Source organism: Corvus brachyrhynchos, unplaced genomic scaffold (assembly GCF_000691975.1).
Source record: "Corvus brachyrhynchos isolate BGI_N302 unplaced genomic scaffold, ASM69197v1 scaffold126, whole genome shotgun sequence".
Lineage (NCBI taxonomy): Eukaryota > Metazoa > Chordata > Aves > Passeriformes > Corvidae > Corvus > Corvus brachyrhynchos.
This window is the reverse complement of record NW_008239283.1, coordinates 9,737,901-9,756,904: the sequence shown is the minus strand read 5'-3', so window position 1 is coordinate 9,756,904 and position 19,004 is coordinate 9,737,901. Positions and strand designations below refer to the sequence as shown.

Sequence of the window (19,004 nt, the reverse complement as noted above, 5' to 3'; positions counted from 1 at the left end):
ATACTACCAAGCAGAGTGCACCTCTAACTACATGGAAATGACAGGACTAAATGCTTTCCATAGTTAACAGCAGTGGAAATGTTTGCTAGGCACAGACAAATGTTCTCATGAGCTCTCAATGCTGCTTTTGTGCAAAAATGGTATTCAATAAAAAGCTCTTAAAACAGGGCTGTTGAATTTTTTTGATAGCCAGGTAAGATTGTGCAGCTTTTGCCACTGCTTGACACACCACGTAATTCTGATGTTGTGTTTGTCACTGGGATCTTTGTCTAGACTTATTTCTGCTGTGTTGAGTACAGTGTGGTTCTATGTCTTTATTTGTTGCTGAATACAGTAGTTTTTATCTGCTTTCTGGTAGCTGATCTTGTTTAATCTTTATTTTTCCCTCCTAGGTGTTCTTTGATTTAATGAGAGAAATAAGAGCAAAGAAAATGTCAGAAAACAAAGACAAGAATGGCAAGAAAAGTGGCAAGAACAAGAAAAGCTTTAAAGAAAGATGTTGCTTACTGTGATGCTTTGGAACTGTAAATATCTATCTACAGGTGGCATGGATAAAATACCACTAAGGATATAGGGCTGGATTCATGAAAGGAAGTCTGTATTGACTCCCTTATCTTTGGCTTTGCATATCACACCTCCAAAATGTGAAAACAACTTTGCAACCATTTCTGATATCCAACAAAACCTTTGCCTATTTAAACTGAAATGGGCTCCATCTTCCAACTTTCAAAACTAGAAGCAATTTCAGAACTACAATCCTTCTGCTTGGTTACACAATGTATTTTTGTATTAATGTTTCTCTTGAACCTCTACTGGCCTTAACAAGCACAGCTGTTCAGGTTCAAACACTTTTTCCTGCTGTTGCTGCCCTCCTTGATGGTACAAACTGCAGAAAGGCTAGATGACACCTGGTAAAGGGTTTGAGTCTCCATCTTCTCTTGGTTGTCACTGATATTTCTTACACTGAAATCTGCTGACCTCCTCCCCACACTCCATGTAAGAAATAGCAACTGACAGTTGAGAGTCAACTTAAAACAAACTTTCTTCTGTATTCTGTTTAGTCAATACAGCATTCATGAATCAAGCCTATGGACTCAATTCAGACTTATTTAGGCAATGCAAAAATTGATATTTGAATACAGGCCAGATGCATTCCCTGCTGGGGTCTGTCTTCTCATCCTTAAATTAGTGGTATGGGGTGAGAAAATGACTGTAAGCCTTTCTTCAAAAGGAATAGTATTATCACTATCTCCTTGAAATGCTGTCCTGGGTTTCTTCCATGTATTGTGTCTCAACTCAATTACACTCTACATCTGTCATCCTTCCCTTCCCTTGTACTGGAATAGTGGAATAGGTGTTGATTTAATCAGTTATGTTTATATTGGAACACTTGTGATGATAATGTTGGAAAGTGAGAACATCTGCATCTGTCTCTTGTCTTGCTGAAGATGAAAATGTTGAGTAAGGGTGGGTCCCATCACACATTCATGACTTGGAATAGGTGAGGCATATATGCTACCTCTCAATGATTAGCTGGCTAGTGAGCTGTACGGTGTCAAAAAGCAAACGAAGTTAAGCAGTTGCCACATCTATTACTCACTGTTAATTTTATATGTACTGTTTCTGATGCACAGCAACCTAGCACATGTTGAGTTTTGCTGTCAGTTATGCAATGGTGGTCATGTCTGTTCAACAAAAACAGTCTAGAAATCAGTACTTAGCAGGTTCTGTTGTCAGCTGACTGAAATGAACTTTCTGATTCAGTTTAAATTAAGTGCAGTTGCCAAAAATCACTTCTGTCACCGTGGAAAAGAGCTCTCTTCTGGCTGTGGAGTTACCCAATGAATTATGGCTTTCTGCCTCTAAGGAGTAGAGAAACCTGAAGAGTAACTGTATCTTGTGTGTAACTGGATTCTTAAAACACAGTTGCTTGCTGAAAGTAATCTAGGTGGTTGTTCAATGAAGCTCACTGCAGCACTAGATTAACAAATGGTGTTTCTTCCTGAGGTGAAGGAGTCGTGAATACTGTTCAGTACTTAAGTGTTGTAATTTGAGGTTGAAAAATATTGTTAACATGTACTAGATTGCTTTTGTGCATTCCATCTCTGAACATTGAAAAAAGTAAGATGTGATCTATATCAGAACCTCTGTTGGCCTGAGGTTTCACAGGGATTTACCACGAACTCATTGTCTTCCATAACTAGCTCATCTTGTCAGGCAACTCATTGGATTGGGGAAACTGTACTAAATAAAAGGTGCTGTAATCTTCATTCTTGTCAAATTAAATTCCTTTTTTGTTACTCCTATCTTATATGGGCACAAAGAATGGTTAACCAGCTCCTAAAATGCTTCTCTGTGAACAGTGTAATTAATTGTGAAGTTGGCTTTGTAATACCCAATACTGTTTTGAAGCAGAAGCTGGAAGCCTGCTCCTTACAGAATTTGTCACTTGAGCTGTGTAACCTGTGTCTAAAGCCTAAGCACCTAATGGGACACTGGGAGCTGTAATATTTCTAACAGAGTTTCCTCTTGAACTTCCATGGATAAAAGTCCATTTCTGACTGTATATTGTGCATAGCAAATGAATGTCCCCTTCTGGAGGAAGGCAGCTCACTTAAGTTTGGTTTTAGTTGAGACTTAACCTTTAAGTCTTTAATTAACCTAAAGGATAAACAATAGTTGAGTTCACATTACAAGCTTATCTAGGTCAAGCCCTTCTGAGGCGGGTTATAAAATGTGTCTAACAAAACTGAATAAACTGTCCTTGCTGTATGAATAATGAATTCAGCAAAGCTCACAATGAGCAGCCCAGCTGTATTGGCTCAAGAGACATGCATGCCTTGGCCTTTGATCTCTCTAGTCTTAAAGTACCTGAGAGTATTTGATAGGACAGATGAATTTCTTCTCAGAACAGCAAGTCACCCACTGGCATTCTTACAGTCCACGTGCTGTTTTCACTCAGGTTATTTTTATTTTTCCCAACTGATAAAGCTATGCCACTGAGGTGGACTTACTTGGAAGAAGGTGCTTGCTGCTTCATGGCTTGATGCTGCAGCTTTTCAGTATTCCTCTTCTGTACTTGTGACAAACTCAGTTTAACTTGCCAGTTACAGCTGAAAACATGATAAACAAAGCAGCTACCTTGCCTACTTTGGAACAGTGGGCAGCAAGCTTTCTGACTTGTACCAGGAAGGCAATAAAACTAGTCCCCTGGACTGGAATCCTGTTGCCTCCACCTCATGGCGGAAGTGCCTGAATGTATGCCCTTCTGAATAGGGGCAGTATGGTTTGGGGGTCCTTGAAGGGCTTCCCAGGTGTGCTTCACTGGACATCAATGGACATCAGCATCAGGTGGGTTGAGTGGAGTGAATTTAAAATGGCACACATTACTCTGTGAGCAGAGTAAATGGAGCTTTGAGTAACTGCAGATCAGGTACATCAAATAAGGGACGACTTCGGCAGCAGGGGGTGTGTGGCTGCCTGCTGGCCTTGCTGTGTAGCTGAGGAGACTGAAGGCTGAATTGAAGCTGATGTATTCTATCAACCTTTGCATGCTGGGTAATTAAAACCAAGACTTCTCTTAGTTGGTATAATGTGCTCTTAAATCATTCTGGAGCATGGCTGTAGGCAGGTAACTGGATATTAGCAGCTGGAGGTCATGCAAGACTTGACTATGCACTTGCACTTAAGCATTCAAGTATTATTCTTGCGTAATGGCTTAACATGAAGTCAGGGAACTGTTTACTGCTACGTGCAATCTTCCGTATGTGGCTTAGCTTCAAGTGCTCCAGTTTTCCTTCTGGTTTGAGCAGAGCAAACAAGCCCCTGTTATAACAAGGGCTAAGTCATTGTGTGAAAAAAAAGCAGGTTAAACTGCAGGACTGCAAAGGCAGAATTGACTCTTGTAGAGGAGCATCTCTCCAGGTGGGAGTACAGATGCAGCATGAAGTGTGTTTTCAATGACTTGTGCCATGTGTGTTCTTATACAGACTGATACACCTCTACTGCAATTTCTAGGTGAACACTTGGCTTGATGAGGAGAAACATGTATGCATGTATTTACTGGGCATTAAACTTCAGTAAGATGTTAATAACCATCTGAAGTTCCAGTTGAATTGTATCTGGCTTAAGTATAATGCTCAAGAACACTTCAGGTCTAAGGTACAAAACTACAATCTGGAATGTAGTAAGAGGTGTATAGAGGGGAAATGCATCTAACTAAATGCTCACCCAGATCTTTTTTTAAAGCTTTCTAAAGCATTAACCCAGTTCTTAGGCCTGACAGGTCTATCAGTTCTTGCTCAAAAAGAAGATACTGTTTATCAGTTCAACTCAGAGCTTATGTAGACAGAAGCTTTCCTTAATTGCTGTAAGCATATGTTGCAGTGTTCACCTCCTGTTGACTTTATGGTTGGGAGAAGGAGGGAAGAGGAACAAAAAAAAACCCCTATGATTTTCACCGTAATCTCCACACTTCGTGGAAATGGCAGGTGTTCCTCTTGGGAGGGGAAGGTGTTATCTCTAACACCAAGTGAGAGGTTTAGTGTAGAGGAAGTGATTGTGATTGCAAGACTTGATGAAACTGCCTCTAAACTATGTATGCTATACTATACAATGTAAATTCTTATTTTTTTTCCTTACGTAGCTTCAGAGCTTTGTCTCTAACTTGCACAAACATTTTTAATGTCTGTAAAACTGGTCACTTTTCATTATCATGCTAATACAACTGATTTGTATTACTATTGATAATAAAAAGAAAAAATGAGCTTCATATTTGTTTGTTATTGATTTTTACAGCATTCTAAAAGCATGCCTAATCTCCAAATTCTTTAACCAGCCAGCCACTGATTTTCAGTGTCTGGAACTAACCTTTCTGTCAAATATGTAACAAGATTATATTGCAGACTATGGGAAGGAAGGGGAGCAGGAGGTGACTGAGACCCTCATCATTGGCTCTCTGGAAATTGTATGCATGTTTTTCAGGACTGGACTGACATAGTAGTTTGGTTCATTCACAGTTAATTTTCCAGAACCTAATTGGATTAGACAGCTTGTATCAACTGTATAAATGACAGTTGCTTTGTCTTTTCTTCAGACAGTCTCGTGGCTTGAATAACAGAATAAGCAACACTGTGTGGAAAAACTAGTCCTTAGTCTTCTGATTGTGCCAGACTCCATTCTGTGTATAGGTTTGTGGTAAATGAACTGCATGAGAGAACCTGAGATGCCTCTGAGGCAGGATGGCCCTGGACAGACTCACTGCTCTCTAATGCCGCTTAATTTGGAGTGGCAGAGCAATGGGATTCACAGTAAACTTTCAAGCAGTTTCTGCCACCACTGCTGTACAAGTTGGAAGTGGAACATTCTCTAGCTGATGACTTCTGGCCAAGGACTACAGCAATTTACATAATCTTGTTTACATGGTGCTTGCTTGGTGTTAGCTCTGTGTTTCTGATTGCCACGGTGGTTTATGTTGCTCTCCTTCCTACTGAAGCAACTTCTAAAATATTCTGTGGCAGAGAAAGGGTAGCATGGAAAGTGCCGTGTAGGAGGCAGGAGAGGGTTCTGAGCACAGCTGTGTTACACAGCTGTACCCAAAGCCCAGATTGGCACCTTTTCCTTCAGATAGTCTGCGGATGCTTGTGAGGAGCAGGCTTGCCTTTGGTTGCAGCAGGATGAAATGGGAGGATGATGACTCGTACATAGCTTGGCTTCTGCCTTGGTGTTTGCCTGTATTCCGCTCCAACCAGAACATTTTAGTATGGTTCTGTGAGCTAAGTGCTGACAATTCCTGGGATGGTGCAGGCACCTCTTCCTGAGAACTGCTGGCTCCATCTTGTGGATTTAGGAGTTAGAAGCTCTGCCTTAGAGTGGGGCTGTTCAGCATGCTCAGATGAGCGTGCAAGTTGCTGCTATTTATCTGCCACCTGAATTACATGTAGAAATCCACACTAGCTAGATTATTCTGGTTTTGTTGCTTGGCTGTATGATTCTCTCATGTGGTATGAGACCTTGTCCTAAAATTAAATTTTCCTTTTGCACGCAAATGCTAAAGTTGAATCTTGCCTAAACATTCTTCTGTGCAACAGAACATCCAATTTCTCATGAGGATGGTGGATTTATGTTTTCTCTGGCATTAAACCAGTTTGCATTGCAAGTGTAAGTTTGTTCTGCTTGTTGAGCACTGATTTGCGTGCCAGAAAGAATACTTATTGTTCCCTGAGACTGTGCAGTACTTCACTAAATGTTTTGTTTCTAAGGGTGACTAAAGATGCTGGGCTTTCTTTGAAATATAAAGCCTTAATTTGGGGGTGGGGCAGAGAATATCCTATTTAATTCTTTTTCTGGTGCTTGGTCTTTCCTCCCCCAAACTACTCAGTGTCTGTTATGGGAATAGGATCTACTGTATAGCAGCATATGGCCCCTTAAGCATTGTAATTCCAAAGGGGGTTGGAAGTAAAAAGTTGAGGTGAGACTGGGATCACATGCTCTGCACTTGCCTTCCTGATAGAGTTGATTAATCTCCAGAGTTTACAGTAAGTTCCCTTCAATGAGCTTTGTTACTTGGCTTTGAGGCAGAATCATGTTTTTGATACAATCAGAGTTTATAGAGTTTGTTTTTAAAGCCTAGTGTTTGGGGTATTGGAGGCTTTATGCATGTTGGCTTCATAGGCTAAATACCAGAATTCAAGGACAAACTTGTGCACACATGTAGCATTGCGAGACAAGGAAAGTTACTCCCTACTGTTTAATAGTACTGCTTTTGTTTTAAAAAGGAAAACACATACAACAAACTGAACCTGCTGTTTGGATGAGTGTTTCAACCTGTGGTCTGTAAGAGTGTTCTCTAACATGATTACTTTCCCCACAAAACGATGGCATTACAATTCTATACCTGTAAACAAGGAAAACAACTGTGGACTGTGGGAAGGAGTAATTATCTGAAAAAATAGCCAAATTCTTCCTTGCTTCTAAATGAAAACCATCATGGCAACATTGCCCAAGATACCCTGCAGTTTTACTCCTAGAAATTGTGCTCTTCAGTTTTAAAAAGGCTACTGAGAACCTGAGAGAGATGGTCCTGGTCAGACACAGACCTCCCTGACAGACGTGTCCTTTCCCAGAATGACAGGCTTCAGAAATCAGAAATTTAAACTGTTTCTTGCTGGGAATCTGGTGCTATGAAAACCCAAACCTATTGGGTTGCTGAAATGTTTGGTTTTAATTTTCTAGTTTGTGCCTTGGTCATGGGTGTGGAAGAACCTCTTTCACTCAAGGGGTCTCTGTTTTCATTTCTCTATAGGCGGCCTGCTTGAGGCGTTCAGAGGGTTTCCTAGGTCTGATTGGGTTCAGGCGGATTAATAAAACATGAGCCCTTCTTTTCCTTTCACTCCTGGTGACTGTACCCCAATTAGGTGCTGAGCAGTGCCACTGTGTGACACGGACTTGCATCCCCAGCTATGGTTGGCTGACCAATTCCAGCTCTGAAGAGTGCAGGACAGCAGAATGAATCACACTATGGGAAGAACAACTACTCACAGAAGGATTATGAGCACTAGGAGAGCTGGATGCTTCAGACTTTGCTAATGAAAGCTGCTTCCTACCTGAGGAACAGCAGCAGAATATGTGATTCACCTACTTCTGCAGCCAGGTTAGAGCTTTCTAATGTGGTACCTTGAGTAAATCCGCTTGAATGGTGACAGTAGTGCACTAAACACTTGTGGAGCAGAGGGTAATACTGTGCCTACTTGAGTTGTTTTGATTTGCCTTTTTTTCCCTGATTCCCTCCCTGAACACTATGGAGGGAGGAGGGCAGGCAGAGCTTCTCCTGCGTGGGAATAAAGGCCACATTTGCAGCTTTGCCTCAGGAGCTTGAAAAACCATAAGTCAGGCCTCCAAAACTGCATTTGGTTTAGAAATAATGAGATGCTTTAGAAAATGAACTTGGAGTTCTCTTTCACAGTCTTTTTGTTTCCAAGCATTTTGAGTACCCTTGCTTCATGTTTGCAAGCTTTCTTTCCTCAACAATGATGGCAGAAGTACTTTTTTCAATGAAAACAAAGATGTTCTTATGCTTGCTGATTCCAGCACCTGGGGCATAAATTTTAAAATATTGTGGCATTTGGAGAGAAGTGGAGGCAGGACACGCAAACCACTCAACTTTAAGCCCCATTTCTGCTGGGTCACCATCCTGTGCAGTAGGAGTCTGAAGGATTGCAAAAGCCAGAGCATAAGGATCCCCTGTTGGTGGTCCCAGTGTCTGTCTTGGCAGCTTGCCAGGAGCCCAAGGGATGCACTTAATTTTCTTTATTCATTAGCATAGTTTTAATCAAATCCACCAAACCACAATGTTTCCACATGTCTCTCCCATGGCAGATGAACAAAAATAGGTCAGTGCCCAAATGTACCTTTAACACACTGCAGTTCACTCCCCTTCTATAGTTGCAGTTGGAGGAAATGACTTGTCCTCTGCACCTGGTGAAAACTTGTGATGAAGACTTTGCTTCTCTCCTGAAAGAGGTGAGCACATGGAGTTTGTCCATGGCACAAACTGCTTTCCATCCGCTGCCCAGTCAGAGGGCAGGAAGAGCTGTGTCTGAACCCTCTCCAACTTGAAACTAAGTTTACAGCATTTGTTTAATAGTGAATAATCAAGCAGGTGCAATGTCCAGGGCTGAATTCCCTGGCCCTAATGAAGTTCCAAGACTGCTTACACCTAGTTTAATAACAGGCTTTTTACATTCTTGTCACCTGTAACCTACCTTCATATACCTCATGCTGCCAACCCATCTCTAGCCAGGCAAGGAAAATGTTGCAGTGTTGAGATCATGTTCACACTTGCAGCTGAGACGTGTCTTGCCTTGTTTCTTATCTCTGAATTGTTCATAACAAGAGCTAAGTAAAAATTACTCTTCATGTTTTTTGCATGAGCTTTCAAAGTTGGTTCTGGGTGGGGTGAATATTGCATCAACACCAAGTTAAAACTTAATCTTTTGTTCTTCTTTTTTGGAAAGAAATAGGGATATAGATTCCAGGGAAACAGTCTTCGCTATGAGACAAAAATCAGGTAAAGTCAAAGGTATTAAATAGGTTTGGAGTTTTTGAAATGCAAGTCTATGACAAAGAGATGTGTGCTTTACTTTGTTTTCTTTCTTTTTTCCTAAAAAGCAGTAATTTCCCAGGACTTTCAATTAAACAAGTTGATGAACACACTATCCTAAATGTAGAAATTGGAATGCACTTGTAGCCTGTTCCTAGCTGCAGAAAAGAGCACTGTCACCCCAGACAGGCTGCAGCAAGTGACGCATGCACAGAGGGAGCTCTGCTGCTGGCAGAACCTCCCTTTCAGTCATCACAGGCTCCTTTGTGGTTCCTCTTGTTTTGGGAGATAACCAAGGGGTGAGGGTAGGAAAGGTGTCTTAGCAAGACTGTTAATTTTGGCTTCCCAGTTAAAGGAGTTAGGTAGGCACTTCCTGCTGGGAAGGCCTTTTGCATGTATTTGTGTCAAAAGCCCAAAACCAGCGTAACCTCTAAAGTCTGGAAGTCCATAGTGAGAAGATGAAGTCTTCTCTGATGTACACCAGGTGGTCTCTGCTAAATAACAAAACATCCCAGCCGTGGGGCTGGGGAGCTGTTTACTCCTGCCTTATTGCATGCCTGTAATCATTCATAGCAGCAGTCCCAGGTTATGGCCAAATACTCTATCAATTTATCGTTCTATTCATTCAGCTCTTCCACTTCTGCTCTAAGTACTGTCTTCATTGACAGCTACCAACCACTTTCAAGTCTTAATACAGACTGTTAATGGTTTGCCTTGTCTAAATCCACCCTTACTTACCTCTGTATTCTTTTATTGTCCTTTAACCACTACTGTTAAACAAACTCAGCCTTGCTACCTAGACAGAAAGTAAGTTCCAGCAGGACTAATTTTGCTACACACTTAATCCTGCAAGTTTGTGCCTTGTCCCTTCAAGAGGGAAGAGAGTCACTTGGCAACTTTACCTCTCTGCTGTCCTGTAGTGCCTGTTTTGTGGGCAGACCTGGGTCTGTACAGAATTTATTGTGCAGCGGTTTGGACTCTAGGGGGGAGCTGCCTCTGCTCGTGCTTTGTGGACTGCTAGCATGGCAATGACAGTGATGTTTTGGTTTTGGGGAAGCAGGCTTAGAAAAGGTCTTGGGCATCACTGGGGACTGTTGCAATGCCAGTTCTTGGCAGGCACCACAAATCTTTGCCTTTTGTAGTGATGTTTCCTGAGTCATGCTCTACCTCAAAATGGCAGCCACCAAAACCAAGAGGCTGCTCCTCTGCCTGAGCAAGCCATGGGCAACACAGCCTCTTAAATCTACCTTGCTTGGGGCCTGAGAATCCCTTGGGCTTCACAATTTAGGCTCTCTCTTGGCTTTCTTCCAAGAACACAGCGTGGGTCCGTTCTTGCAAGGGAAAGGCAGGGTGGTTGGCAGCACAGCAGTGTTTTGTATACACTGTGCTCGGCGCTCAAAAGGCTAGTGCCGAACATGGGGAATTTCACATGGCTCAATTCCCTTCTGCCCCAGGGAATGTGTATGTCTCCTCTCCCAGCAGAGTGCGCCTACTGGGGTATGCTTTGTGCCAGGGAGGGGACTGCCTCCATCCTCTTAAAGCTGGTCTCATGTGAATTAGCTAGTTCCAAATGTTTTGGCTAGCAGGGTGGGAAGAAGGGAGGCCTGGGCTTGTGGCTCTCCAAACTGTCTGTTTACAGACTTGTGGGTTCCTGCTCTCTTTGGTCACACACTGACTCAGCTGGAGGCTTGGGGAATGCTCCTGTCCCAGCACCACCCCATGGCCTGCTCCTTCCAAGAAGATCTGAGCTGCCTCTCATGCTTCCTGGGACTCCTGTCAGGCAGGAAAGAAGATTGAGCCCAGCTCTTCTTCATGAACCGTTGGACTACTGACTAAATTAAGGTTTGAATAAAAACAGCCTACATCCATATCCTCCACCCACCCTGAGCTCTTTTAGAAACCGAGAAGAAAAAAAAAATTATATTTATTGCTGCATTTTTGGACACCTGATCTGGAAGGTGGGCAGACTGAAAACACCTGCTGCACTGAGTCCTTAGGGAAGAAAGTCAGAGATGTTCATCTAGTCTTTGTAAGGGACTGAAGTGCGAGATGGATGCTGCAGGTTTTGCAAGGCTCAGAGGCCTTTGGTTTGCCACTAAAGCCAGTGACAGGCACCTGGGCATCTTAAATATGTCATCATGGAAGTCACTACCACATCAGATGCTCAAGGTTTCTTTGCATTTTGCTATGAGACATGTGATTTTAACATAGAAAGTCAATCAGTGGAGGAAGGAATTCAGCATCAGTTAAAACCACACATTTTACAAATTTGAAGTTGCTCTAGCAGAAGTTCAGTAAGTGTCTTCTGTCTCCTTGAACTTTGTCCTGACCTGCATGGACAAACATGGTTTGTATTGGGAGTGACAGGGAGTGGACATCCAACAGACGTTTCCCCAAAGTGGAATCTGTGCAACAGCCTTATTTCTCATGATACGTGTTCAGTAGTTCACCCGGCTGTGGTCAATTTACTTAGTTGCTGTCCAGGAAATACAGGTAAATAGCATGCAATCATACTGATGATATTAAACAAAATGCACCTTTCCAGTGTGACTGCACACCATTGGCAGCTCAAGTGCACACTTTGTGGTAGGGGAAATGCCTATGACCCAAGAAACACCTCAAGCTGAACGAAGCAAGAGCAGTCTGAGCCACCATACCTAATGCTCAATTTTTATGTCATCATGAAGAGACAAGCTTTAACACACACACACAAAATATAGGGGTACTGTGATGCCTAAAAAACTGATTATCTTAAATTTTCTCTGACCCTGACATCTGGAAAAAGCTGTGGCTGTACAAAATACCATCTATTGCTAATTCTTTATACAGCTCTAGCACCTCTCACCCTGAAGGACCAGACCCCTTGAACTCTGGCCTGTGACTACCTTCCCATTTGCCCCGAAAGACCACAGTAAATGAGGTCGTCTTAGAGAAGTCCAGCTGTGTGATAGCAGCTGCTGCCTTATGCTCCCCTAAAGGGAAAGTGGGGCCTGTTTTGGGGTGTGATGGGACCAACTGGATGCAGGCCTTGCATTTTCTCTCAGTGCCCTTCACTCTTCTTGTAGAGGTGGCCCTGTGAAAGCAGGTCCCAAAGGACACAGCAGCGAAGTACAGCCTCTGATGGAGTGAAAATTTGTGCACAATTCAGAGCAAGTACCAGTTTACAATAACCTCTAGTAAAGAGGAATTGTGGAGAATAAAACAACTAATTGGGTCTGTGTCAGGGTGCTTTAGTACCAACGATAAAATCTGGCCAAAGAAATGAAGCTCACACCTTTCTGTTGCACACAAATAAACCAATATTTCCAAGGGATCTTTCACAACCAGTATTGGTGAGGATTTATCATACACAATGTCCAAACCTGAGTGCACCTGGCCCCAGTCTGGGATCCTTAGTGATTGCTTTTTGGGGTTTGGGTGGTTTTTTTAATATTCCATTTTCAGCTGGAAATTACTGATGTGACCAAAGTCCGATTCCTTTCAGCAGTTTCTCCCTTCCTCCCCCCACCTTTTCGCACTCCCTGAGGTCTGACCATCTGGAAATCCTCCTCCACCTCTTCATCATGTGTGAATTTCCACCTAGGGCTGAAAGTGTCACTGTACTAAAGTGTGATGCATTAACACATTGAGGCAGTAAGCAGAGGGGAGTTGGGGATTATAACACTTCATGACCCACTCCGCAGTCGCTCTATGATTTAATCATCTTTATCAGCTTGCATCCTTTTCTTTGTATCCCATATTTTCCCTGTATCCTTTATTAAAAAATTTCCATAATTAAAAAAAACCCAATGCTCTACACAAACACGTAGAGTGCAAAATCTTATATTGAGACTAGGATCGACTGAAAAAGGCAAATGTCTCAAGGAAAACATGCCTCACTTGAGCAATCTGGGGGACCTAGATTCCTCTTTCACAATGAAGTTGAATGATTATCCATATCTCCTATTGCAAACTTGGGGTTCTTCCTCCCCACTTTCATGCATATGATCTGAAAATTAATAATTCTTACACATATGTATATATATATCTAAAATATAAGCAGTAATAATGTTATCTTGTACAGAAATGAAACAAGCTCTGCAAACCAGGTGCTGTGCTCATGTGGTAGAGTGGAATGGAAAATTCACTAGTTTGGAAGTCAGTTAGCTGCCTAGCCTTCTTCTAACTAAATACTGAGGCTTATTATGCTTCAAATAAATATATATATGTATTTTGTGGCTTGGTTGCTGTAATCATCTTGGATGTAATAATGTTACTAGCCTCAGGGATATATTTATTAAGATTTTAATTTAAAATCTTTCTGTCCTTCAGCATTTAAACAGAGGAAAACCCCATGTGGAGTAGCCAAAAAAAAAAAAAAAAGTTCATCCTTTTCTTTTTCATGCGTTCCCTTCCCCTAGGCCCTCTCTCTCATCTTTTAAGCAAAAAACCCTAGAACAACACACTTTCCTGTTGTAGTTCTGCACCCTGCTAACACTTCAGTACCTGTGTAGGTTTGTTAGACCCAGTGTCTGTTTAACATGATCCATGTGCTTCTGCTCTTGCCATCTCTGAAGCAGTGGTTTGTTTTCTTATCCTGGTATAACAGTATCAGTATATTTCACACTACTATTTCCACATATTATAATTTATTCTTAATAATGTTCTTGGTAAGGATCTCAACCACAGCTGTAAACACTGAGGGGGCAAGACTATTACTCAGAAATGGCAGAGGGCTGTGGAGAAGTTTTAGGGTTATTCTTTGTTAATAAGCTCCTCCACTTCTGAGAAGATCATGGCAGGGAAATAACAGAACAAGAAGACCTGCTTGTAGCCTGGCGAATAAAAAAGCTGTCACAGTGTAAGTGCTTTTTCAGGTGTTTTGGAAGAAATGGCAGATGTTAGCACCCTAGTCGTATAGAGTTTGCAATCCATTTTGTTTTAATCCCACAGCATACTCAGGCACTGATTTATGACTGATAGATACTGAGCAGGGCAGAAGATGATTCAGAAAATTTTGTTAATAACCCTCTCCTGTGATTTAGTGTGGTAGCAGAGGACCTTGCTTGGAGCCAATGTCCATGCAGCAAACGTGGTGGGTGAGGCAGTCTGGACATTCTGGCTAGAGGCCTGCAATGGCTAAATAGCACTGGGCAGATGACCATGAGGCATGTGGGGCAGCTCTCAGCTGGGATAAATCTATGGAGCTCCACTAACTGTGACAGTGCTACTGCTCTGCCCCACTGAAACATCTTTCTTGCTTGAACTGGGACACTTTGGTGCTCTTATAGGAGTGCCTTGATTCTGGCCCTAGCAGAGAGTCACCCATATCACAATCATCTTTCAAATCTCACTCTGACGTTCTTTTGCAAACAGCAGAACTGCACAACAGTTTTGGTTTAATATAATAAGATTCATGGAAACAAAACTGTGCAATTTAACTATGAACAGATTGAAAATTACTTTTGACATACAGCACCAAGGCCATGCTGTTTGTGTCAATCTCCGTGCAAAAGATGAATTCTTGTATGCCTCTTTTCTTCATTTCAAAGCAACTTACAGAGGGCGGAATGCAGTCATCTTGACTTACAGCTGGTAAAAATGGGGTAAAGAGAGGGAAATTCAGGCCTAAGACCAGGACTTCGGGCTGCAGCCTGCCCACAGGAAGTAGGTGTAGATACTTCCTCTACATTGTGCTACTTGCTTGTGGAAAAAAAAAAAGCAGCTCATGTTCAGGTACTCATGGAGAGCTACTGACTGTCTATTTTGACATGACTCACGTTTCTGTATTCTATTTCTCTTACGGCATTGCAAAGCTATCAGCCATTTTTTGCCTCTGAACTCCACTTAAAATCAGAGGGAAACATCTCCTTCTTGTCACCATTCCCTGATAATGACTTCTTTTCTCAGGACAGCTGTTTTTAACATTGCTCCATCCTAAAGTTAATTTTCTAGATCTATCACATATATCAATCACGGGTGAATGTACAGAAAAAAAGCACCCGTGCACTTCTAAATGCGCTGCCTCAGTAAGTAGCGTTCAAATTACAAGAAGTCAAGTTTTAACTGTTTTGTTTACCACTTAAATGCAGATTTTATTTTTACCCACTTTGCTACTTTGCAAGCCTTTTGGTGTGAACTTAAACAAACATGAAAATCATGTTCTTTAGCAGTATGTTAAAAGTGCTTATATGTTAAAAGTGCTCACCACAAAGCAGACACTTCTTTGTTGGGCAACCAGCACAGCTTTTTCATGTTCTCTGTGTGTCCTCACCCGCCCCAACCTATTTAGGTCAATACAAGCAACTTCAGAGGAAGTCACTGCCTGGTTATAAGGCTACAGCTTTGGACTGCAGAGGACAGACTGTGCGAGGAAAACAAGAACACTCTGGGCCGTCAACAAGCAGCGGAGAGCTCTTGAATATCACACGGGATATCCACCCAATGGTGTTTGGTGCCTTTACTCTGGAGATTGGAGCAGATCCCTGAACTCAGCCCCTTTGGCGAAGGGACGCTGCTGTGTGCGGAGACCTGCCTGAGGCAGGTACCTGACTGCACTGCACCAGGGGGACAAGATTCAGCCACGCTTCATTCCCCACAGCGAACCTGGGGCTCGGCTGCAACCCCTCCCAGAGCACAGAGGGTCACTGAAGAGGATCAGTCAGTCAACACGTTGCCCATGAAGCCCAGCGAGGTAGCTGAGGTGAGGGGAGCAGGACTCCAGCTGTGCTGAAGCAGGTGCAGTTGGAACAGGAGGCTGAGGCTGTGAGTATATCCCTGCCACCCTGTCCTGCTGTCTCCCCCATGTCCCCATCCTGCCTGACACTTGTGCTGAGAGCTGGCATTCAATAGGTGCTCTTCAAAACCTGTTGAGGGCTCTACTGTATTTCTCTGTGACTCATCTTCCAGATTCTCGTTGTACCTGCTTCAGATGAATAGTTCCCAGTTTGGTCAGGTCTTTTGTTTCTGTCTGTTAAAGCCCTCTTTTTCCAAGTGCTGTTCAGAGTAGGACCCTTTCTTTTAGAGAGCAAATCTCTGTTAAAAAACAGTTTTCAGTTAAAGAAGCATGGGCAGGAGCAAAGAAGCCAGATTAACCTCTTAGTGTTTTTGTTTTTTCATGAGTTAGGTCTACCTTTGACAGTACAGAAAATGTCTAGGTCATTCAGAATGGCATTTACCTATTTGATTTTCAATAGGACTTTTCCTTTATACAGAATTATGGTGCTTTTGAAACAACCACTGTTTTTGTCACAGTTGTTCAAGAAGTAATTTTGTGTAGTGAGGAGTGAGTCTGATTACAGATACATAATTTCATCTGAAGCTAAAGAATGTAATGAATACAAATTCCAGATAGAGCACAGCACTCTCAGCCTGCCTCTGTATCCATGTGTCTCAGTTTCTCTGTATTTCCTGCAAGATGACAATGGCCACCTTGTAAAAAGCTCTTTCAGATATGAGGCAGAAGTATATACTTCGAGGTCTAGCCTTGAAACTTCTGTGGGATAGCAATACTCTTCTGAAGTGCCATTTAAAACAGATTGCGTTTCACTACGTGCAAAAATCCCCCATATAGATGCAGCTATATGAGCAAAAAAAAAGTGCTTTTGCCAGTATAGCCTATTTTATTTGGGAAACGCTTGCAGAAAAAGATGCTTGTGCTAGTAAAACTTGTATTTGCTGGTTATCAAAGGAGAAGCATTTTTAGTGCAAACCAGGCCTCTCATATGTGAAGCTTTTATTCAGTTCAGCCATCAGTACAGTAGAGAAAATCCTTTCTCAAAGGGATTAGTAAGGTTACCTAATAGATATTATTAATGGTTTAAGAGCATAAAAGGTGCTTTAGCTAAAGGTGAGGGGCTAGATCCTGTGCTAACGTAAATTGTTCATGGTCCCACTGAGGGCATGGTGGAAACACAGAGCAGCAAGGGAGCTTCCTTGTGCCACTGCTGCCTGCTCAGTTTCTAGCTCAGGGCTGCACTGACCGGCCTCTCCAAGAGTGTGACTTCTGCATCCCTACCCCTGAGAAAAATGTGCATAAGCAAGTATCTAGGTTATAGAGGAAGAAAGAGTTGTACTTAGGAAGACCCTGTTTGAGCAGGGAGCTTGGATCAGATGACCCCAGGGGTGGTCCCTTCCAACCTGACCCGTTCTGTGATTCTGTAGCGGTTGGATGTCTCAGGAACATGCTGGTTTACACTGCCTGAGGATCTCAGTTTATACTGTTTTTGTTATACTAGTAGCTTTTTATAGGCATCAGATTCCAGTCATGAGACTTGATGATTCTACAGAAAATACCCTCCGACGCTGTACTTTCTCACAGCAGGGCTCCCTGGCTAATCGTGTGCTTGCCCGTCAAGCACAAATCCCAGCCATTTCCTTCCCAGTTTTCCCCTGCATTTAATGTATGGAAAAGTATGACCCTGAATCAGATGAATAGCAGCCGGTTTGAGAAGGTGTGTGTGAAAATGTATCCTCACGCAGATGAGCTCAGAACAAATAGAATAGAGGGGAGGAGGGGAAGAGAGCGGAGTGGGGGGAGTGTGAAGCTACCCTTTCCCTCATAGTTTAGCCACTATGTGTAAGCAACAAGTTTATGCCCAAGGGAAAGAACTGAAAGCTGAGGAAATCTTAAAATTAACAGAGCTTTATGGCTCAATCAATAGGCCATGCTCCCTGAGCAAGATTAGAAATCAGATGGCACATTTCTTTCTGTTAACCCTGTTTGCTCTCCCCAAAGGCTCTTCTGCCTGAAAGCATCTGAGGTTTGATTAAGTTCTTCTCTAGGAGGAAGCCAGAGAAAGTCCATTGTGTGAGAACTGCCTCCAGAATGCTATGTTGGACACTTTAAATAACAATAGAGGTTATTAGAGTTTTAGTTGGTTAGTAATTGTGAGAGAAGATAAGTCTTCCCAATATTTGAATATGCAAAATGGCTTTGGTTAACTGAGAGAGGGGTGGAAAAAAAAGCAAAAGCCAAAACATGCCACTACAGTGGGTAACAGGGATGATTAAAAATCCCCATATGTAAAAAAGAAAACCTCTGCCTTGTTTTACTACTAGAAATACCTTCCCAGATTTGTTCTCCCCACCAAACCCATGATATTTTCCCTCTTTGGCATTTCATTCTCACTGGGGCAATGAAATAGTTGTTTCCAAAGGGAGACCGACTGTGTTTGCACCTATTTTTTGTTTGACAGTGACCTCTGTGAACCAGTCATCACTGCTCTGCCTGTTGTTTTCTTGTTAGCTCTTTGCTGTCAAATTAATTACTGTGAAGTACTAAGCTTGTTGCATTCACGTGCTCTTATTAGCTCACAGGATGTCAGAGTGATTGGATTTTTAGCATTATTTCTTTTTTTACATTCCAGGCTTTCCATTCAAAACCTGTTACTGGCAGGGAGGAAATACTGTACCTAATTCTGATCTTTCGTCAGGGTAGCTCCAGTGATGCTGAGGATTTACAAATCCTGTATGCAATTAGACTTTGTTTATATTAAACCCAACATGAACAGTTAGATTGGGATTGCAATATGACTTCGAAGCACAGTATTAAATGTCCTTCCTTTTGCAGTATAGAACAAGAAAGAAAATATTTATGGTGAGAATAGCATTTGTCCCCTCCATTCTTAAATCACAGTAATGAGCTGATCCTCCACTTGACCCTCTTCACACTCCTGAGTTGCTTGTACTAGTGACAGCTAACAGTGCTCAGGCATGTGCAGTCCAGGGATCTATGAGAAGTTTTATTCTTTTCTTCTTCTACAAAATGAAACTAGCAGAAGGGACTCCTTTGCTGTCATGCTTGAAATTTGTGTGTCCTGCATCTGCCCCTTGAAAAGCACCATCTGGCTCGGTGAAAAAGATGAAGGTCTTGAGACTTGTCTTCATTCTTGAAGGTAGATTTTTGTTATTAAAAAAAAAAAAA

General features: G+C 42.3%; 1 protein-coding gene and 2 long non-coding RNA genes across 3 annotated transcripts in view; 2 read left to right on the top strand and 1 right to left on the bottom strand.

Annotated features, from left to right (window-relative positions):
- The window catches only part of RALB (RALB Ras like proto-oncogene B), a 48,875-nt gene extending 44,104 nt beyond the window's left edge, over positions 1-4,771 (top strand). The window contains exon 5 of the mRNA XM_008638254.2: positions 393-4,771. Within this exon, the coding sequence (XP_008636476.1) occupies positions 393-512 (120 nt within the window). The 3' untranslated portion in view covers positions 513-4,771. The remainder of the gene's footprint in view (positions 1-392) is intronic.
- On the bottom strand, positions 4,628-18,998 carry LOC108448139. Its single transcript, XR_001863918.1, has 2 exons — positions 18,493-18,998; positions 4,628-16,114 (listed from the first exon to the last, which is right to left on the bottom strand). It is a non-coding gene; the product is annotated as an uncharacterized LOC108448139 (long non-coding RNA).
- The window catches only part of LOC108448140, a 4,793-nt gene continuing 1,347 nt past the window's right edge, over positions 15,559-19,004 (top strand). Inside the window, exon 1 of the long non-coding RNA XR_001863919.1 lies at positions 15,559-15,844. This is a non-coding gene — a long non-coding RNA (uncharacterized LOC108448140). The remainder of the gene's footprint in view (positions 15,845-19,004) is intronic.